General features: G+C 47.2%; 1 protein-coding gene across 1 annotated transcript in view; it reads right to left on the reverse strand.

Annotated features, from left to right (window-relative positions):
• The window catches only part of LOC149337733 (putative sodium-dependent multivitamin transporter), a 188,487-nt gene that overhangs the window by 69,000 nt on the left and 98,231 nt on the right, over positions 1-21,256 (reverse strand). Inside the window, exon 6 of the mRNA XM_089553492.1 lies at positions 9,932-10,086. Coding sequence (XP_089409618.1) covers positions 9,932-10,086 — 155 coding nt within the window. The remainder of the gene's footprint in view (positions 1-9,931; positions 10,087-21,256) is intronic.

Consider the following 21,256-nt stretch of genomic DNA (forward strand, 5'->3'; position numbering starts at 1 on the left):
GTACCAGATATGGCACTGGCAGCTGTTCAAAAAGTGCTTCTAAGTCATGTAGTCTTACTGATGTGGCTGAAGATATACCGAGCAATTTGTTGCTGTTTTAAAGTGAAGGATGGTGACTGCTAGAGCTTCATATTTGGTGTTAAGATTTATTTCGTGGATTCCAACACAGCCATAGATAACAATAGCAGCCCCTCCCGACAGCCTACTTGCTTGCGCTCGGTCACGCAGAAAGGCTTTATATCTGTTGAAAACATTTTTTTTGTATAGGTCCTAAGTTGGTCTCTCGTAGATATAGGACGATCGGGGAAAGCGTCCAAATATCTTTTACATCGCTGCAGTTTTTAAAAATTCACTACAATTCCGATGAATCAAAAACGTCATGTTAAAGAGTTTTAGGGAGTGTAGTTAAAAAGTTTAGATATCGGGAGTTTTTGGGCCGTTATTGGGGTTCTCCTTTTTTTGCGCAAGAGAGCTACCCTTCCGCTGAAGCAGAGGCGAACTTGACGTTGCGTCCATCGCCTGCACTTGAGGACCACAGAGTCGCTGCATGAGCATGAGTTTTAGGCCTCTTCCGATTGGGAGAAGCCTTGCCGGCTGCCGACCCACGAGCCGGCAGCCCTTTGTCAGAGGCGGGCAGGGCAGCCTTTGCTGCGTCTGCCGGGTACGCGGATGGCACTGCCTCAGGCTCACTGTGTGCGGCCTGGGCAGGAACCGTAGGCCGGTGTGGTGTCCTGCCCCGTCGCACCGCATCGGCGAATTTAGTTTTTCCTGTGGACAGGAACGTTCCTTGCGCTTCTGTAAATCGTTGTCTTGGTTCCTGGAATATTATATTTTCCTTGGTTTTGATAGTCATCTCTTTCTTTTAGGATGGACACGATCTCGAGTACGCCGGGTGGTCCTCATTATAGTTAGCGCACTTCAGTGCTGCGTTGCACTGTACAGATTCATGGTCATTTGATGCACATTTGGCACAGATTTTCCGGCCCCGACAGCTCTAGGAGCCATGGCCGAATCTTTCACATTTGAAGCACCTTCTGGGATTTTGGGAAGTACGGTCGGACAGTTATTTTCATGTATCCCCCTTGTATGGTTTCTGGGAGTTAGCTAGAGGAAAAGTCAGGACTAAGTGCTTTGTTGGTGTTTCCTTATCGTCTTTTCTGATTTTGATGCGTTTGAAATCCGACACGTTCTCGTCTTTCAGGCCCTCCAACATCTCTTGTTCCGTTAGAGTGAGGAAATGGTGTTCTGAGATTACACCTTTAACTGTATTTAGTGATCTAAGGGAGCTGATGGAGAAAGGGATCTCTCCGAAGGTCACTGTTTTCGATTTTGGAGCATTCAACATTATCTGGGATCTCAAGGAGGAGGCCGCCGTTGGCTAGCTTCGTAACGTTGAAGCCAATACCTAGGGCGTCGGTCATAATTTTGGAGGCAACGGACGGCGAAATGATTCGGGCTGGTTTTACAGTTTCACTATGTATCACAGCGTCCCTCGGGATAACTTTTGTTGTAACATAGCATAGTGGGCGAGTTGGTATTGCATCTTTAAGGAACGAAACAGCGCAACTAAAACGAAGGATCAGAAAAAGATAGACAAGAACACACGTGTTCCTGTCTCTTTTTCTGGTCCTTCGTTTCAGTTCTGCTGTTTCGTTCTATAAAGAACTTTTGTTCTTTGAAAGAATTGCTTAGTTTCATCGGTCCGCACATTTTTGGTTGCATGGGAAACAATGATGATTCCTTGTTTTTCGGGCACGGTGCCAGCCGTCCACCATAGAGCCCGACGAGGGGACGGCACAGGAACTTGCACGAAAGTCCTGCCCACGCTAGCTGTACCCAGTCGAAAAAAACCATTGGGTGCCAATTGGAAATTAACAACTAGAACCAATTGGATATTTCCAAAAGTGTTTTCGACACCCTTAGGGAATACCAATTGGAAAATACCATTTGGACCACTCCAATTGGCCGACACCAAATGTTCAGTTCCAATTGGGCATGCACTTGGTTTACCCCAATTGAAAGACCTCGTTTGGTCTGATCCAGTAGACCTTTCTCGGCCTACGTCATCAGAGCACGTGTTTTGATTAAAACCAACGAGTTAGTTCATTTCACATTCAGTTGCAGTTTGATTTGAAGGGCGTAGAACCAAATGGATTTTCTCACAGGAGTTTATCAGACGTTGTGCGTTTAGAGCACGGTGTAGGAATATTTTTACACCGTGGTTTAGAGCTAACATTTTTACATGGGAACTGAAGTTGTGATAATTGCAAGCATTTCAGGAAGTCAAGACAAAGAAGCCTGCAATATCACACAGAATGAGCACAAGCAAAGTGAATATATATATATACACAGAACATACTTTTGCTCTAACTTATATATCCCATTCATGAGACACTGCTGCTGGAGCCAGTGGCGCTTGTCCATTGAGCAAAGTTATTTCATTGATTCTTGCCGCCAGTGATAGTTCAAATGATTAAATTAATGCAGTAGATACAGCAGCTATCTTTTTACTAAGACCTCATTACTTCCCAGTTTTGTGTTCATAGAGAGCAATATTCTGATCCCAATCAAGGCAGCCTTTGGCTTCCAATTGGTTTTTTCCAATTGGAAATTTTCCAGTCGTGCATCTTTAACCAACAGAAGCAACGAGTTGGACCTTCCTACTGGCTCACTTACTGTGTGCTGTGGAAGGTTCATTTGGAGCAAGGCTAGCGGACCTGACTAGCGGACTAGATACTTGTTAATAAGAACCAATTCTTTCTTTACACAATTTGACCATTAGTTTGGAACACAGCTAGGGCACCAACGGGGCAGTCCAGCCAAAAATGATGAAGCCAATGGAGTCCTTCGAACCAGTTCGATAAATCAGTGGGAAGGGCAGAGCGAACTGGACCCCAATTGGAAGCTGAGAGAACAAATTGTACTGGTCAGTTGGAACGAGGGAAACCATCTGGACCCCCAATGAGATTCCCGAGTCCAGTTGAAAGTTCAGAAACCATTTGGACTCCCCAATGGGATTCCCGAGTCCAGTTGAAAGTGCAGAAACCAGTTGGAATCCCCAATTGGATTCCTGAGTCCAAATGGAAGTTCAGAAACCAGTTGGAATTAGGGAAAGCAGTTGGGTACCCAATTGGTTTTTCTGAGTCCAATTGGGTCCATTTGGATCCAATTGGATCCAGTTGGGTACAATTGGAAATCTCAATTGGACCCTATGGTTTTTTTACTGGGTACACCCCAAATAAAATCCAATATGACGAAACGCAGGGTAGTCCGCCACACAGGGTTAACCCTAGCCGCCATGAATGAAAAAAAAAGAAGGAAGGGCGAGGTAGGAAAGTTGTGAGAAAGAAGAAAGAAGGGGAGGACAAGAAAAGGCGACTGCTGATTTTCCTCGATTGGTTCAGGCCAGTGGTGCCGTCTACAGGAACCGGGAGCCAAAGTGGTGTGTTGCCTCCGCCGAGGGGCCATAAAGGTCCAAACACTCGGTATCAGCTCAGCCACCAGGATCTACTTTTCGCCGCACAAGGCTGAGTCACGCAAGGCTAAGCGAGGGTGTTCAGGTCTGTGGCGACACACTGCTCACCATCATCCCCTGCGGGGATGTTCCTGCGGATGCTCAGGAACCCTTGGAGTCGCAACTCACCAACATCTGCATGTATCATATGCCCATGCGGGGGCAAGATATCGCGGTAGTTCGCGTCGACTGCACGACCTCTACCGCAGTTGTTAAAAGATGTGTCAATTGTGCCTATCGACGGGGTGGCGACGAGTCCGACCGAGGCGAAGGGCCCAGCTTCCTTGTCAGCGCTACCTCTTCTTTGACACATTTTCGGCGGGCGCCACTCGGCTCGCTAGTGTTAAATGCCGCTGCGTTCAAACACTTTCCTTCCATGTTAGGCTGTGCATTCAACGTCTCTCGTTCCATACACAAAGTCTCTCTTGCTGTTTCAAGCGCCGTAACGCTCAATTGCTCGCCAGCGGCACTCGCCGCGGCGGTGCTAAGCTCTGAGCCCAAGGAGGTGGGAACGATATCCGGCCTCGGGGGTCATGTTTAAATGGAACTACAATGCAGGAACAAGGAGCACAATGCAGGAGCACAAGCAAGATTTGCAGAAGTTGATGGACATCTGAGGTACAAAGGGAGAGAGACTAGGGTACTAGAATGGAAACATCCGCAGCCATGACATTTAGGGATGATGATAGCAATCATAGAATTCAGGAGATCAGGCTATAGGCAGTGGATGGGTACATGCATCTTGGGATGTGGATAAATAATGGTGCTGAATATCTGACAGAGCATGACAAATATTTAATGACCAAAGCTAAGGCGGGAGTTCTGCAGGCTAAGACATATCGAGTCAGGTACAACGAGACTGGCACGTTACGCGGTGCCTCTGGAGAGGAGGACACGGCTGAACATTTGACACTTATCTGTAAAGAGCTTCACCCTACAGATCAAAACAGCGGGGCTGATTTATTCAAAACTATGGTGCTTAAGAACAGTGAAGGACAAATATATTTTAAACTGGTAGAGGAGGAGGAGAAAAGCATTTATTTAGTAATGTACAGAGAGGTGCTCGGGGAGAGGCCCCTAATGGGTCTCACCCCTTACAATACTAGGCGGAGTCCCTCATTCCGGGATCCCGTTGGTCGAGAGCGCTACACAAGTCCGCCGAACCAGGGCCTGCTGGGCCGATAGTTCCTGGGAGCTGAGCAGGGCCGCCTCCCAGTCCTCTCGGGTAGGGGAAGGGGTGATTGGGGGGAGAGAAGGATTTTTTCTGCATGCCCAAACCATGTGGAAGGTGTCGGCCACCTCCCCACAGAACGAGCAGCGGCCGTCAAATGAAGGATTAATGTGCTTGAGAACCGCCGGGCACAGCAGGGTGTTTGTAAAGAGCCTGACGAGAATTCCTTCACCAACTTTACCCAGTCCTTTCATAGGAACTGGGTATCGCCGGTGTTCGGCACGATAGTGCCCAGTAATGTCTTTAAAAGAGAGGAGAGGGCTGTGATCTAGGTTAAGCTCCTCCCAAGGGACGCCTGCTGCCCGGTGAGTGAGTCCGCGGGCTGCCTCCTGGGCGGCTTCGTTACCTGGCATGCCTTGGTGGCCGGGGACCCATATGATTGAGCGATGAGTTGGATCGCCGTCGCGAGTACTGCGGTGTAAAATTTGGTGAGCGAGTGGAGTGATCCAACAGAACTAAAAGTTACGACAGGCTCCGCGAGAGTTTGTGAGGATGAATTTAGAGTCGGGATGGGAGGCTGCGAGGGCGATCGCCACCTCCTCCGCATGCGTTGAGTTGGGTGCTCTGAACGAGAGGCCGTCCACCTGTTTTCCCTCGTGTATGACTGCTGCCGTGTACCATTCCCCCCTGGAGCGGTAGGGGCCTGCAATTTCGACGTAGAAGACGTGTTTCTTTGAGCCATAGTGGCGGTGCAGGGCATTCGCCCGCGCCTGGCGCCGGACATTAGGTCCTCCTTGTTCATCTTAGTCGGAAGGGGTCGAACGTAGAGGGCGCTTCCCCACAGTTCTGGCACTCGAACCCGTTCCATGGTATGGTGATCATGTCTGATATGTAACCGGTCCAAGAGGCGTCGACCGGACACGGTCTGGGCGAGACGCGTGTATTGGTTAACGAGATGCGCCTCGCGGAGTTCTCGATAGGTATTCACCACCCCCAACGCGAGGAGTCGCGCGTTGGAAGTGGATATCGGGAGGTCGAGGGCTCTCTTGAAAATTTTGTGGAGTACAATCTCCAAGTGATCTTCGTCATGTTTCCGTAAGCGGAGGTAGGGAGTCGAGTACAGTACTCGACTAGTTACGAAGGCATGCGCGAGCCGCATCGCATCCTTACTTCGCAACCCTCCTCGCTTGTTTTAAACGCGGCGAACCATTCGGCCCACCTGGTCGCCGACTTTGCGGAGTTTGGCAAGAGTTGTGTCTGCCTTACGATGTTGATTAATGAAGAGACCGATTATTCGTAGCTCCTTCGCTTCACGGATGGGGCCGCTTGCGAGAGAAAGCTGAACGGAGATTTTGCATTTCGGAGAAGATCGAATATGCAAAATGCAGACTTCACTGGAGGCCGCAGTACGTGGCATAGTGGTCAACTATGCTCGCCGCTGCTTCCAGGCATTCCTCCATCTCTCCTATGTTTCCCGTAGTGACCCAGATGGTGATGGCATCGGCGTACAGCGCATGCTGAACACCGCCGACAGCCGCCAGCTGTGCCGGGAGATACATCATAGCAATGTTAAAGAGAAGCGGGGACAACACAGCGCCTTGTGGTGTGCCCCGCGTTCCCATCTCAAACGGGCCGTACTCGGTCTCTTGTATACGTATATAGGCCAAGCGGTCTGTTAAGAAATCTTTGATGTAATTGAATGTACGAGGACCACTGTTGGTCTCGCTAAGGTGCTTTAGTATGATGCCGTGTTTAACATTGTCAAACGCACCCTTGAGATCGAGGGCTAGGACTATTTTGTCGTTGTGTGGGTGTTCTATGGGTTCGAGAACCTCGTGATGAAGCTGTAAAAGGATGTCTTGTGCGGACTTACTGGGTCGGAAACCGAACATGGTGTCGGCAAAGGAGTTCTAAGTAAGCCGGGGAAGATTTCTGATTGATGGCGAAAATCAAGAACGAAATTTCACGAGTCAAGTCTAGGTGGCTTGAGCCACCACCCGATTTAAAGGGTTCAGCCTCGTTTGCCCGTCCGTCCGTCCCTCCGTCCTTCGGTCCGTGAACTTGCGGAAGGGGGGAGGCGGGGGACATGAGAGATGAAGGGGTAAGCTGCACGCATGTAGCCCTATGGTTCCTTTTTTTCTTTCCTAAGACGAAAATTAACCCGACGCTCTTGATATGTTCAGATGGCGACATCTTGAAGGCCTCCCGAGGCAGGGCATCTGGGTATGCCTTGTGGCTTCTAAAGCCCATCTAACCTAGTTAAGTAGTGTAGCCTTTGAAGAATGTCGCCCCGCAGTCACCCTTTGCTCTTTTATCCTGCGCTACGCTGGGCGCAATCGTCCTGCGCCTCCAAAGGCATACATTGGACGCAATTTTTGCTGGCTAGGTAGAGGTTTCAGCATCAAAACGAGAGAAGGAAGCGTAGGTGGGGAGGTGAGAGATCGCTAGTTTAAGAAGTTTGAGGGGCTTTAGATTTCTCACTAAACCAAAGATGGCGTGAACCAAAACTAGAACTACTTCAGCGCTGGCCGTAAGGAGTAAAAAGAGTGGAAATTTTGCGAAAAAGACAAATGATCTCCACGTGGGTGAAAGCGGAGAGTATGGTTAGTTCGTTTATCTTCAGATAGCATGAATCGTTACGTTACCTTCTTTTCACATCTTTTTTTAAGAGTGTAGTAAAGTTTCGCATTATGCGAAATCATGAATGGCAGTTTACCAACAACCCTCAAGATAAAAGTTGGGTTTATGGGTTTATAGGGGTTTAACGTCCCAAAGCGACTCAGGCTATGAGGGACGCCGTAGTGGAGGGCTCCGGAAATTTCGGCCACCTGGGGTTCTTTAACGCGCACCGACATCGCACAGTACACGGACCTCTAGCCTTTCGACGTCACTGAAACGCGACAGACGCGATCAGGATCGAAATCGCTTCATTCAAGTCAGCAACCGAGTGCTGTAACCACTGAGCGGCCGCGGCGGGGTCTCCAGAGCAAAATGTATAACAGCAATATCATACCTGTCCTCCATTGTGGGGCACAAACGGGGAGGCTAACGAGAAGAGTTCAACTTGAATTGAACACAACGTACCGAGCTATGGAAGAGATGATGATAGGTGCAACGTTAAGGGAGAGGAAGAGGGCACAGTGGGCCAGGAATGAAAAGCGGGTTAATGACATCCTAGTTGAAATCAAGAGGAAGAAGTGGGCTTGGGCAGGGCATGTAATGCGAAGGCATTATAACCGCTGGTCCTTAAGGGTAACGGAGTGGATTCCACGAGAAGGCAAGCGAAGCAGGGGAGGGCAAAAAGTTAAGTGGGGGGACGAATTTTGCGGGGATAGGTTGACTGTAGCTGACACATGGCAGGGTTAATCGGAGACATGGGAGAGGCCTTTGTCTTGCAGTGGGCGTAGTCAGGCTCATGATGATGATGATGAACACGTAATTTAGTTGCAATGCGGAAGGCTTTCTGGGCTTTGCTGATTGTTTTCATAGGAATATGAAGCTCATTTTGATCGCAATATTTTTTGTCTAATTTTGCTTCGGACACATACACTACACGAGAGATCTTTGCTCTGCGGTGGGCGTAGTCAGTGTAATGATGATGGTCAATGCAAAACGTCGCAAGAGTCCTTTGCGAAACACTCTAGTAGGATGCCTGCGTGAGCTGGTGTAGGTGCATATTGGGTAGAAAAGCGCAGCTGGACGAGAGGCAGACAGTAGAAGTAAACAACACAGACGAGCCCTTCTACATGGTTTTAAAGTGAAAGGATTTCCAGCCCCATTAGACGAAATTCCGTCGGCGACCCTCGTTGTTGAGGCCGAGAGATAGTCCCAAAAAGATGACATCATTGCGCCGTCTCTTGCGTCAAGCGCGCTACAGGAGGAGCAGGTGGCGTCGCCTGGAGAGAGCCGCGGCAACTACCTTCCAAGCCCAAGCGCGCTGCATAGATGACAGGCCGCAGCGAAAGAGTGACGCCGCCGAGGAATTGTGCAGCTCGAAGTTCGTAATGGGCGCCGGTCTTCGTGCACTACAGACCGTGGAGGTGAACCATCTCGCAGGAAGAAGTTCAATGAAACTCGGCCGCGAAATAACTGATGCTTTCGGATTCCGACACGTAAGCAATCTTAAGGGTCTCAACCAAAATTTTCTGAACAAAACTTGTAGCTGCGAGTCAGGGCTTGTCCGTATTGTTTCCTTCTTCTCTCTTTATTTTGTCCGCCATCCCTTTCCACTCAATATCAAGGGAAGGCTTAGTGCCAAGGAGGGATTTGAAGAGAGACCATGTGGATCGCGAGTGCAATGCAGAGTCAAGACTCTGCATTGCCCCTGTATCTATCAAGAACTGCCCCTGTATCTATGCGGACCTTGCCCATTGCCTCTTCTATTGCCCGGCTGCTCAGAAGTCGGGTTCCTACCCCCCACCTTCTTTATCCATCACCACCTGGCTCGACTGGCTTGGCGCTGAAGGGGAGGAAGAACAGCGACTTCTGGTCGCCCAGGTGGTCGACATGCTCGGCCTGTAAATTTTGGCCGAATAAACGTCTTCTACTACTACTACTACTACTATCAAACGTTGTCTATGGAGACAATTGTACAAAACAGCAATCACGCACTATTTTAATCAAGCAGCATCGCAATACATGAGTGGAGGGTAATGTCTCTAATTCCTAGATCCAATTTCCAGCCGTGCTTGTACATAGGGTTCACCATGTAGCTAACATGGCATGAGAAGGAAGATAAGATATCCCAGAGTTGGGCTCTTAAAAAATAAACAAATAAAATTGGCGGGGGCTTAGCTTTGGTTAAGCCTGGTAGGTTGCGAAAGCGAGCGCAGCGCCTCTAACGGAAGGAACGCGGCGCGCCGCGTCTAAAGAAGGAACACAGTGCGTCGTGTCTACAAGTCAAGCGTGGCTACCGGCCGCTGCTGCGCGACGACTCGACTTGGTAGCCCATCTCTCACCCTGGTATGACGTCAGAGGTCATTATAAAGGTCAAACGTGGCTACCGGCCGCCGCTACGCAAAAGGTTGTTCATGAGCGTAGTATTGCTTTCGCAATAAAACACTTGCTTACATTGTTACCTCTAGTGAAAGCGACGTCAGAGCATCTACAGCCACGTTTGAACTGTGGGCCCACATGGCCCTCGTCTAATTGCCACTATTTTTTTGCACCGCTGTTAATAAAAGTTCCCGAAGCCTCAAGTCGTGCATATGGCGAGTAATAAACGTGCGTAATTTATTCTAGCAAACCTGAAGTAGTAGTCGCTGCTGACGTCCCTCAGTGGTCTCGGCGGGGTCTCCAGGTGCGCTGAGTCGAAAGCAATCTTGGCGATGATGACGAAGGGGGCCGCAAAGAGCACGAAACCCTGGACGCAGTCGGCCCACACGACGCCTCGTAATCCTCCCTGAGATGCACACAGGGCAAAATGGTGAATGGTAGCGCTTGACTTCCCTATTTTTCTCGAGTGATAAGGCTGGTGCATGCAAAATAGATAGGAAGGTAATAAGGCACAATTAGGAAGGTAAGAGGTACTATCAGCGTCACATGAAACCCGAACAAGCCAATTTAAACACGAACAGCACAACTCGCAGATATTATACTAGGGAGGCAGAATACATGAGCAGTTGATTTTCCCACCGAAGCCGAAAAGACCGCTCTTCTGAAATGTTAATAGCCTACGCCTGTATTTCACCTCCAGTCTCTAATATGCTTGATTTTTTTGTCCTCACGTTTCAAGTGTTTTGTTCGCATTTCATTTGACACTGATAGTACAGTGACAAATGATACACTGGCAAAAAAACTAGCGGTTCAAACTAGTTGCAGAGAAAACATGTGTGAGCCGTAGCTTTTGCAGGCGCTCTCTCTGCGCGCCGACTTGGCACACCGGAAAGCAGATGTTCCTCGCTTCAAGAACCAACAAAAAGGAGAACAGGGCATTTAAGCTCACCTTAAGGCTACGGTGCAATAGTGTTACTGGGTTAATGCCCATATATGCAGAATTAACAATTCTCTGCTTGTCGTTCATAGATTCCTAGGAGTCTTCATACCACTCCTGACGGAGTGATCCTGCAGTTAAGCGATGCGCCTTTAGCCTGAGATGAAACTTGTGACACACAGGTAACTCCGCACGAGCTAGCTCTCGCAAACAATCATAAAGATCTTGGGGTATCTGTTCTTTCAACCAGCGTCCTCGCTTCGGCGGACGCGGTTGTTGCGACGCGCGTCTTTTCTTTCACTCCTTCCTTTCATCTTTTAATTCTCCTCTGTCTGCACGTGGCAGCGGTGGTGGCTGGGCTCAGGCCAGTCAGCAGGCCACTGCACTTTCCTTTTCATCCCTCCTTCAGACGCAACGACATGAGTTTAGCTGCCACTTTCCATGGTGCGTAGCTTGCTCCCAATCCGGTGAGCAGGTTGTGACGTCGTCGCAAGTTACGTGACCTAGGTGGCCGACCTGCCTCTATGCTGTTTTCATGGAGATGTTTCCTGGTTTTTTCGCTCATGTCCAACGATTACGTCGACGCCGGATTATCTGCGACGCCAGCTCGTTAAAGCTGTCGCGTTCAAAATGGTTTGGTTTGGTTATTAGGGTTTAACGTCATAAAGCAACTCAGGCCATGACGGACGCCGTAGTGAAGGGCTGCAGAAATTTCGACCATCTGGGGTTCTTTAACGTGCACTGACATCGCACACCACATGGGCCTCTAGAATTTTACTTTCATCGAAATTCAGCCGCCGCGGCCGGGATTGAACCCGCGTCTTTCGGGTCAGCAGCCGAACGCTGTAACCACTAAGCCACCGCGCCGGGCGCTCAAAATGTGAAACAGAGAACGGCGTCCCAGTGCAAAACAGCACTCGTGAGTTCCACATCCTCTTCTTGGGTCTCGTCTTTGGATTTTGTTTTTCCTGCACACTTAATCAAAATTTCCAAACATGCACTGATGCGGGACTCTCAATGCGCCTTGCCGTGCTTGTGCGAACTGATTTCAGCAAAGCATGTCCATTCTGCGGACACCTCTTTTACTAAGAAAGACATACGCTCGGACACTTTGCGCTGCATATATGACAATGGATGGGCGAATGGCAGATAGCAGCGTCCATTTTGAAACGGGGTGGTGGCAGTGTCCACCATGCTCGACTTTTTCCCCTCCATTTTTAAGAGCAAAAGTACTATTCCGATGGATAAACCACGAGCAAGATCTTGCGGCGTTTGTGGGTTTGTACCAAGTCAAAGAAATAAACAAAATGGCTGTGGCTTAGCTTGGCTAAGCCCGGTAATGGCGAAAGAAAAATTCAGGGGGGCACTTTGTTGACCTAAAGTGCGGTGAGGCGAAAGCCTTAAGCGCAGTGTTGCTACTTGTGTCACTGATGTCTGGTTGAGATGTTAAGCTTCGCCTCTAAGAGCGGTACGCGACAGCGTCTTGCAGCGCTGCCAGAGAGTCCATAGAACGCCATCACCCGTTCGGTTCTACGCCTTGCTCGTCGTTAACTTGATTTTTGAGGAAATAAAATGTATATGTCTCTCATATCTCGGTGGGCACCTAAACCTCGCCGTAACGGGAAGGGAGGAAGATGGGAGTGAATGAAGACACCGTATTCACTAGACGCGCATTTGTTCATTCCAAACCATCGAGCTGGCATGGCGGAGTGGTAGCGTGCTCATCTCGCATTCCGGAGACCGGGGTTCGATTTCCAAGCTCGGCCAATTTCCTACTCAGTTTTATTTATTTATCTGGTCTGACTAGAAAGGTTAATTAGGCTAATTGGTTAAGTATGCAATTAACTAAAATCAGTCCCACTAACTTGGAGCATCACATACGATCCCTGCAATTGGTTGCATGGTTAGTAGCCAAAGTACAATTGGCCCCGTTTGAAATTCGCGCCCTGTGACGCCACGACCGTTTCGACCAATTGAAAAGCGTGACATTTCTGTCGACAACTGCTGCTTACAACGATGAGGCATTAAAGGCTTCCGCCTTAATATCCGTAGCTACGCCATGGTTCAGCTGGTAGTGTAGCTGGTGTTGGTGCTTGTGGTTGGACTTGTGGTGATGCATCGGTTATACAATGCAATATGCTAATATAGTAGCTACCGGCCTCGCTACGCGACGGGCCGAGAGTGCAAGTAGTATTGGTTTCGCAATAAAACTAAACCAAATAAATAACCACGAGCGCGAACAGGTCAGCTTCGCTGGCCACTGCGCGAGAGCACTACGCTATCGCCGCAGCCGAACACACCTTGTGTAAAAAGTGCAACAACCTCTCGCGCTGGCCATGGAACATCTAGTACTACTATCAAAATAATATTCGCACTTTGAGCTGTGTGGCGGTAGCAACAGTGAGATGTGCCCTGCATGCATTGGCGTGCAGTGGAGCATAGGCCGCCGGCGTACATTTGGGTGAATTGGCCTCAGTGTCAGTGATTTCATCGACGGATTTCGTGTGACCGATTGTAATCGTTTGACGTACCGAAGCGGCTCAGGCTATAGGTGACGGCGTAGAAGACGCCCTGGATTAATTTAGAATATCAGTCATTCTTTCACGTGAGCTGATATCGCACAGGACACAGGTGTTTTTTTGTATTTCGTCTGCAATCGAAGTACTGACGCCGTGGCAGGGACCGAACCCGCCACGTTGGGGTCTGATCCAGTTAACCACTGCGGCGTCTGTCACAGTAGATGGTTCCGCTCAATTGATATATTTCATTTTAAATTAAATTGTTGATGACTAGATTGAGGAGGCACGAAAAAAATAATTTTTTGCAAGTAGGTGCTTATGGTTTTCTTCGCCATGCCCCCTCCCCTAAAGCCAGCTGCGTGTGCAGATGAACCGATGGAAACTAGGCGCTTGAGGAAGGGGAGTGTGATGCTTTCCGAAGAAGGATGTGAAAGCACTTTAGCATGTGAATGGACGATGTTTTAGGACAGCTTGTGTTTCTTGATAGCCGAGGTTGGGCATGAATGCTTCATAGACGATTCATATTATTAGGTGTTATTAGGAACAATGAACCATGACAGAGACCCAAGCAGCTTAACTGTCTCTGGCGACGTAGGCAGGGAAGATATGATGCTAGTTTTAGGGAGACACATTAAGGAAATGAGAACAATTAGATAACACCAAAACGAGAATTACTGTTCTGCAGGAATTAAATTAGAAACTAAATTAAATGACCTCGGGTTCACTACTGTAGATTAGTGGCTTCATCACTCGGCTAGTAAATTCAAGAATGCGGGAATGAATCCCAGCCGCACTGCTCGCATTTCGAGGGAGGTCAGGTGCAAAAGCTGTCGAGTTTTGTGCAATATCAGGGCGCGTTGAAGAACCTCAGCTGGTTGAATTTTATCTGGAGTCCTCCTCTAGGGCGCCTATCCCCGGCCATGCGCAGCTTTGGGACTGTAAAGACTACATTGTGCACACGAACAGTACATTTTTCCGTAGGCGAACAGCCCCGCGTCAATGACGAAGCCCGAAGAGGCAGGAACAGCAGCTTTCAGCAGGAACGTCGGAATAGTCACGAGCCGCAGCACGCTTCTTCCTCCGGGCTCTTCGTTCTATTCTTCAGTGCGTGCGGCACTGGACACCCCTCTCCATGCTCGGGAAGCATCAAGCCAATACAAACAAATAATTTCAGCGGTACACCGCGTCCGAGCATGGGGATATGATTTTGCATTGCCATTTTTACAATGCGGATGCAAAGCAGTAAGAATCCCGCTGGCTGCTAATATTATAGCGGGTATGTGTCTTGTTTAGAAAAGGAAAGTCGTCACAGAGGATGCGTACTGTCTTTGAGCGTTCCCTTGTGCGTTATATGTTTCTCAGTGCCAGAAAATCACGCACGAGTTCCTGTTCGCTCAACCGTCAACATTTATATATACAGCAAAATGCCGTAACGACAGACCAATCAGGCTATCAGAGAGACGCTGCAGGTGAAGAGAAAGAACGGGAGCACAAATTATAAGAGGAAAGGAAGAATAATGGAGGGTAATAGAGAAAGACAGAAGCCCGTTAAAGAAAAACAGAGAATTTCGCCGGCGGTTCAATTCAATTCAATTCAAAACTTTATTTCCAACGACTCGTTGGGGGTCATCAGGCAAAAAAGCTGCCATTGGCAGCTTGAGGGTGCCTGATGCCCGTACAAGGCAGCAGCATATAGCCAACACAAAATTCTGAACACATGTTCAGTTACACTTTCACACAAATTGACTCATCGGAACACATTCGAAACACATCAAAACACAGCACAAGAAAGTATACAGTACGAAAAACATAAAGGCAATGAAAATACATTGAATACGATTAGCTGCACAAAAACTGGGATGAGAAAAAAATTTCACGCGTCTGTTTTCTATTACATGCGCTTACGTCAATATTTGCAGACAGTAATTTGTTAAGCAAGCACGGCAAGTTGTGCGTGAGCGACTGTAGCATATAATTTGTACGTCTGCGTGGTATCAGCCATTTCTCAGATCCACGGGTGCGACAATCACTTTTCTGTTTCTGCAAATGCGAAAGGAATTTTATGAGGCTCTTAAACTTTTCATCGGAAAATAAGTATGAGTACAGTAGACGGAACTCGTAAATTTTTTCGACGCTTATTATGTTATACCGTGTGAACAATGGTGCAGATTAATGTAAATAGGACACATTTGCAATGCAACGAAGTGCTTTCTTTTGAAGAAGGAGCAGTGTTTGAATATTTGTTTGTGTGGTTGTGGCCCAAACCAATGTGCAGTAATTTATGTGAGAGGAAAACAGTGCATGATAAATTTGAAGTTTTGCTCTATCTGGAAGAAAATGACGGCACCGTGCTAGTGCGCCGACTGACGTAGATAGTGTCCTTGATAATGATTGAATGTGATGATTCCACGACATGTCAGCAGCAAAGGTCACGCCAAGAATTTTATGTTTCTTAACAATTTCTATGGGTGCACCCCCAAGAACCAACCTTTCTTCTATCTGTGCTTGCTTCCCTCTGGCCATGAATAATATGGCCTTAGATTTATTGCCATTTATTTTTAAACAGTTCTTACTTGACCAATCCCAAATTATTGCAAGCTCTTTTTTGGCTTCTATTATTAGTTCGTCTACATTTTTACCGGTGAAAAAGATGCTCGTGTCATCTGCGTAGAGCACGTATATTGCATTGCTTTCCTTTTGCACGATATCGTTCACATAGATGTTAAAAAGAAACGGCCCTAAAATACTTCCTTGTGGCACGCCGGAAGTTAGTAATCTGTGTGATGAGTCACTTTGAGCGATAGAGACGCGCTGCTGACGATTCAAAAGAAAAGATTTAAGTAAAGCGAAACCAACTCCTCGGACACCATAACTGAACAGTTTGTCTAGTAATATTTCATGATTTAGGCGATCAAATGCTTTGCTGTAGTCAATGAAAATTCCGAGGGTAAGTCTGCCTTCATCAATATTAGAGATTATTAATTCCTTCTGAGTTAATAGTGCTGTTTCCGTTGACCTGCCTTTCCGAAAGCCATGTTGAGCATCTGAAAGCATGTTATGTTTAACGAAAAAGCTGTTCATGCGTAAAAGAATAATCTTCTCTAAACCCTTAGAAAATACAGGAAGTACTGAGACGGGTCTATAATTGTTAACATCGTTTTTATCGCCCCCCTTAAAAAGAACTGAAACTTTAGCGATTTTCATCCTATCCGGGAAACATCCAGATGTAAGAGCCAGATTGAATATATATACTAGATGCGGCGCAATAATATCGATAACGTATTTCACTGCCTTTATTTGAAAGCCGTCAATATCGCTGGCATTGGTGTTTTTCAAATTTATAAATGTGCGATAGATTTCTGTTTCATCCGTTGGGTAAAGAAATAGTGTCTCCTTACACTGGTAGTGAAGCAAAGCGCTAGTCGAGTTGTCGACTGCTGGCTTTGCCACATTGACGAAGTGTTCATTGAAATACTCGGCTAGAGGAATTCCGGATAATTTTTTACCATCTATTGTCAATTCAGAAGTGTTTTCTCGGGTTATTTGTCTATTTAGGGCTTCGTTGAATATTTTCCAAACTTTGTCCGGACGCTCTTTTCTTGCAGTACTGAAAAGGTGGTTGTAGTAGTATTTCTTTGCTCTTCGCAATTCCGCGTTTAGTTTGTTCCGATACTTCTTAAATATTTCAAGTTGAGCTAGGTCTTTTGTCCTGAGGAAGGCTTGAAAAAGAAGGTTTTTTTCAGTTATCATTTTTATGTGTTCTGGTCCTAGCCAAGGTTTCCTTATTTTTTTCTTAAGTTTAACATTCTGATATGGAAACGACAACTCATACAGCTGACGGAATATTGACAAAAAGTCAGCGTAGGCGTCACTGCTGGAGACCTTGTAAAAAATGGATGACCAGTCCGCATGGATTATTCGTCTGCGAAATGTTTCAAGGTTATCACTTGACAAGCATCTGTACTTTAGCCTGTTTGAGCACTGTTTTTGTCGGACTAAATTGGTAGAATAACTTATATATATAGGACAATGGTCACTGATGTCAGTACTGATTGTACCAGCCGCTAGAACAGGAGTGTCTGAATTAATAACGAAAAGATCGAGAAGTGTCTGACTTGTCGACGTTACACGAGTTGGCGTCGTTATGACGTTGTGGAACCCAGAAGCAAGAAACTTGTTTCCTAATTCACAAGAATGTTGACTATCAGTCAGCATGTCAATATTCATGTCACCGCCAAGTAGCAACCGATAATGGTGAACCGAGGCATATTCAAGTATTTCTTCTAGAAAATTTATGAACTCGTTGCGATTGCCAGATGGAGGGCGGTAGATGACAAGAAACATTTCAAGGCCACATATCACACACAAGCTTTCGTAATCAGTTGTGGCACGTGTAAATTCCTTGAAAACCTCTGTTGATATGCATCGTTTAACATATAGTGCAACACCCCCTCCACGCATGCCTGTTCTGTTGATGTTGTAATGGGTGTAGTCATCTAAGATCAGTACAGGGCTGCTATTTTGATACCAGGTTTCCGAGAACATGATGACGTCAAATTTTAAATGGAAGCTACTTAGGAACACAGTGACCTGATCTTCTTTACAAGCCAGAGACCGTGCATTAATATGAATAGCAGAGATGCTATTCTGCGTTTGACCGCAGGGAAGTGAAATGTCGCAGGGTAAAGTGTATTCTTTATACATGAACAGGTGAGTAAAGCCTTAGGGAAAAAGACAAAGAAAAAACGCTCAGTCAATCTTACATAGATCCCTATCAGAAGCAATCCGTATTGCATCGCACCCCTCTTCTTTTCGCGCATAGACCTTGCCGTTCCGCACCCACACAAAACGCCATCCGCGTTCAGTCTTTTTTGTGCCAGCTAGGTGCAACAGGCGTTTCAGTGCAGGACACAGGTGTTCATTTACGAAGATCCGCATTTCGTTTTGTGTTTCACTTTGGATTCCGAGCTGGCTATCCTTGATTACAGTTCGACGTGCCCTTTCAAGAAATGCATCTCTTTTTTGTTTGCCTTTGAACTGCACCAGTACATTGCTCTTGCCCTCTTCTCTAGTTGGTACACGGTGACACACCTCGATGTCGGCAGGACTTACAGGCTCGCCTATAATTTCACCTATCGAAGTCACCATGTCAAGAACATTCTCATCCTGTTTCTCTTGGATGCCTCGGATTTCTACGTTGGTCCTACGAGAGTACTGCTCACACTGAACCATTCTGCTTTCAAGTCGTTTGAGTGCGGCGTCACTTTCCTGGCATTTAGCTTGTAAACTTTCATTTTCCTTCCTTAGAGCAACCGTTTCTGTCCGCGCCTCAGCCAGTTGCTTCTTCATGCTCTCAAACTCGTCGCTCATGAATTGCACGCTGTCTCTCAGCGTTTTAATCTCTGCACGAAGATCGCGCAGGTCGGAACGGTTGTCCCGGTCTGAGGACTGCGATGGGTTAGGCATTACCACTTGCTCTGAGTTAGATGCACAAGCCGTACAAACAAAAAGCTCAATAAGCTCAATAGCGCTGCAGAAGAAACACAAGCTTGGCAACAGCAACAGCAAAAACAAAAAACAAAGCAACCAGCCACAGGATAGCTTCGCACCAACCTGCAGTGCAGAAATGCGCTCGATAAGTCGAAGTGCCGGCTAGCTGCCGCTGCTGCCAAGTGGTCCGTCCGTCACGCGCAGTCCTTTTATGAAGCTAGTCCCCGGGAAGTCGACGAAGATGCTTCCGATAGCTTCCGGTAGAGTCAGCGCCAGTGGAAAGCTGCCGCAGCCAAGTGGGTCACGTGGATGCTAGCTGGGTATGACCACTATTCGCTATCCAACCTGCAGTGCAGAAATGCGCTCGATAAGTCGAAGTGCCGGCTAGCTGCCGCTGCTGCCAAGTGGTCCGTCCGTCACGCGCAGTCCTTTTATGAAGCTAGTCCCCGGGAAGTCGACGAAGATGCTTCCGATAGCTTCCGGTAGAGTCAGCGCCAGTGGAAAGCTGCCGCAGCCAAGTGGGTCACGTGGATGCTAGCTGGGTATGACCACTATTCGCTATCCAACCTGCAGTGCAGAAATGCGCTCGATAAGTCGAAGTGCCGGCTAGCTGCCGCTGCTGCCAAGTTAAACATCACTGGCAAGCTACTCTGCTTGGAGAAGGGAACTTGGGAAACAAAGATGGATGGAAAGCGGTGCAGAAAAGGTAAAATAAAAAAATAAATAGGGGAGAAGATGAAATGTGGTCATCATATGCGTATTATGGTGCATTGGCGAGTAATGATTTAACGTATGAAATGATGAAGTGCCTAGTCCGAAAAATAGTCCGTGGTGTGCGGTGCGCGAAAACTATAGTCGGACACAACTTAAGTCTGCAGTGAATCTCCGTCTACATTCAAGACCGCTGCACAGAAAAAAAAATTGTCCGCTGTTAAAAGTTTTCTTGACATTACTCGAAAAAAAAAATGGTTATACGCACTAGAATTTTGATACCTGGTTTGTTTCATAAAATTAAGCCTTAGAATTCTGATTTCGGTAACTTTTGTGACTGGATAGCGGGGTATTACAGTGCGCCGCGGACCGTGGCCCCGTGTTAACAAGTGCTGTTTTTTGAAGTTGTATCCTACTTAGTTTCTCATAGAAAAGCAAGGGCTCAGGCATGTTACTAGCGGCACGAACGGATCCTATGCACGGACATAGGGCGCGTCCCGCAATAGCAGACTACACCAATGAAACGTTTCTGTTTTTGACAATGCGACAACGGAAGCTTCTATAGTGTACTATTTTGAGCGTTTTTATTTTTTTGAAGAATATTTGCTCTAAAAGTGTGTCTGTTAAATGCAAAAAAATATTCCCCGCGGTTCTCTCTATTTCGCAGCATGAAGAGAAAATCTTTCTCGCCATGGGCATAATAGGTGGCCGTTTACGACTATCTGCTCTTATGCTAAATTACTGTGATATACATACACCATTTTATTACAATACATACTGATTGCAAAACAACGCTTCCTTGCAACATATAATTGGTGAAAATTTGTATTTCTGCCGTCGTAATCATGTTTTTGGGTCATGCTAAGCACGCCATGCTGTCTTCCCGGCATTCCCACAGTGGATGAAATGCCTTTTAAGAAACTCACATACAGCGTGTTCCATATTTATCTGTTGGTGAAATGTTTAGAGGAATCCCCATGGTGGAGTAGACTTGTAATAAGGGAGTAATTACTCATTACCCCGGACCAGGACGACTTTTTCTTTAACTACGAAGTTTCTGAGAAAGCTGTACAGCTTTCCTTTGTAGCCGGATGGCTGCGCTCGGGTGGACGTCAATGAGTAATTACTCCCTTATTACATATTTATCTGTCTGGGTCGTGAAAAATTCTCCTGCGCAATCCACAGGTCTATTTCTGCTCAAGCGCAGACCACAGGGTAGATAATCATAGTTCGCATTTTTCGATAAATAATTTAACATCGGAACTTGCCTGGACTGCCCGGAATCGGTGAAGAACTGGACTAGTCTGCACGAAGAATTTTCATCAAGGCAAGCGGGATAGCCGATTTGAAAGGCAGCGCCATCTGGTGATTTGAGAGGCAACCATTAATCCTTGGAGCTGGGGTAGGTCTTGCAGTCCCCCAGATGACGCAGCCTGTCAAAGCTGCTGCTCCGATCGCACAGACTGAAATTCTCCGCGCAGATGACTGCAGTTTTGCGCTGATTCCGGACAATTCAGCCAAGTTCCGATGTTTAAATTCTGTCGAAAAACGTAGGCTGTCATAAGCTACTCGGTGGTTTGTGCTTGAGCCGAAATAGACCGGTGGTATGCGCAGGATAATTTTTTACAACCCGGACATATAAATACGGAACTCCCTGTAGACGGCGGCGCCAGCTTTTTCTCTCTCGGCAATATTTAGAAACTCTATGCGGTCGCTACAGCCGATGGCAAACAAATGGCAGCTATCTTGTTCGCTCAACACGGACTTTAACATTTATCTTGAGGGTAAAATGAACGGAGAGGAAAATTTGTGGCACGCACTCACTGGCTGCATAATGCGCGCTCCGTGCCGTCCTGAGCCATCAAGATGCCGTGACGGTTTGTCGTCTGCAACATCGCTGAACGTAATTTGTTGCTGTT

This window comes from Amblyomma mixtum, chromosome 7 (assembly GCF_055824585.1).
Source record: "Amblyomma mixtum isolate Tamu chromosome 7, ASM5582458v1, whole genome shotgun sequence".
Classification (NCBI taxonomy): Eukaryota; Metazoa; Arthropoda; class Arachnida; order Ixodida; family Ixodidae; genus Amblyomma; species Amblyomma mixtum.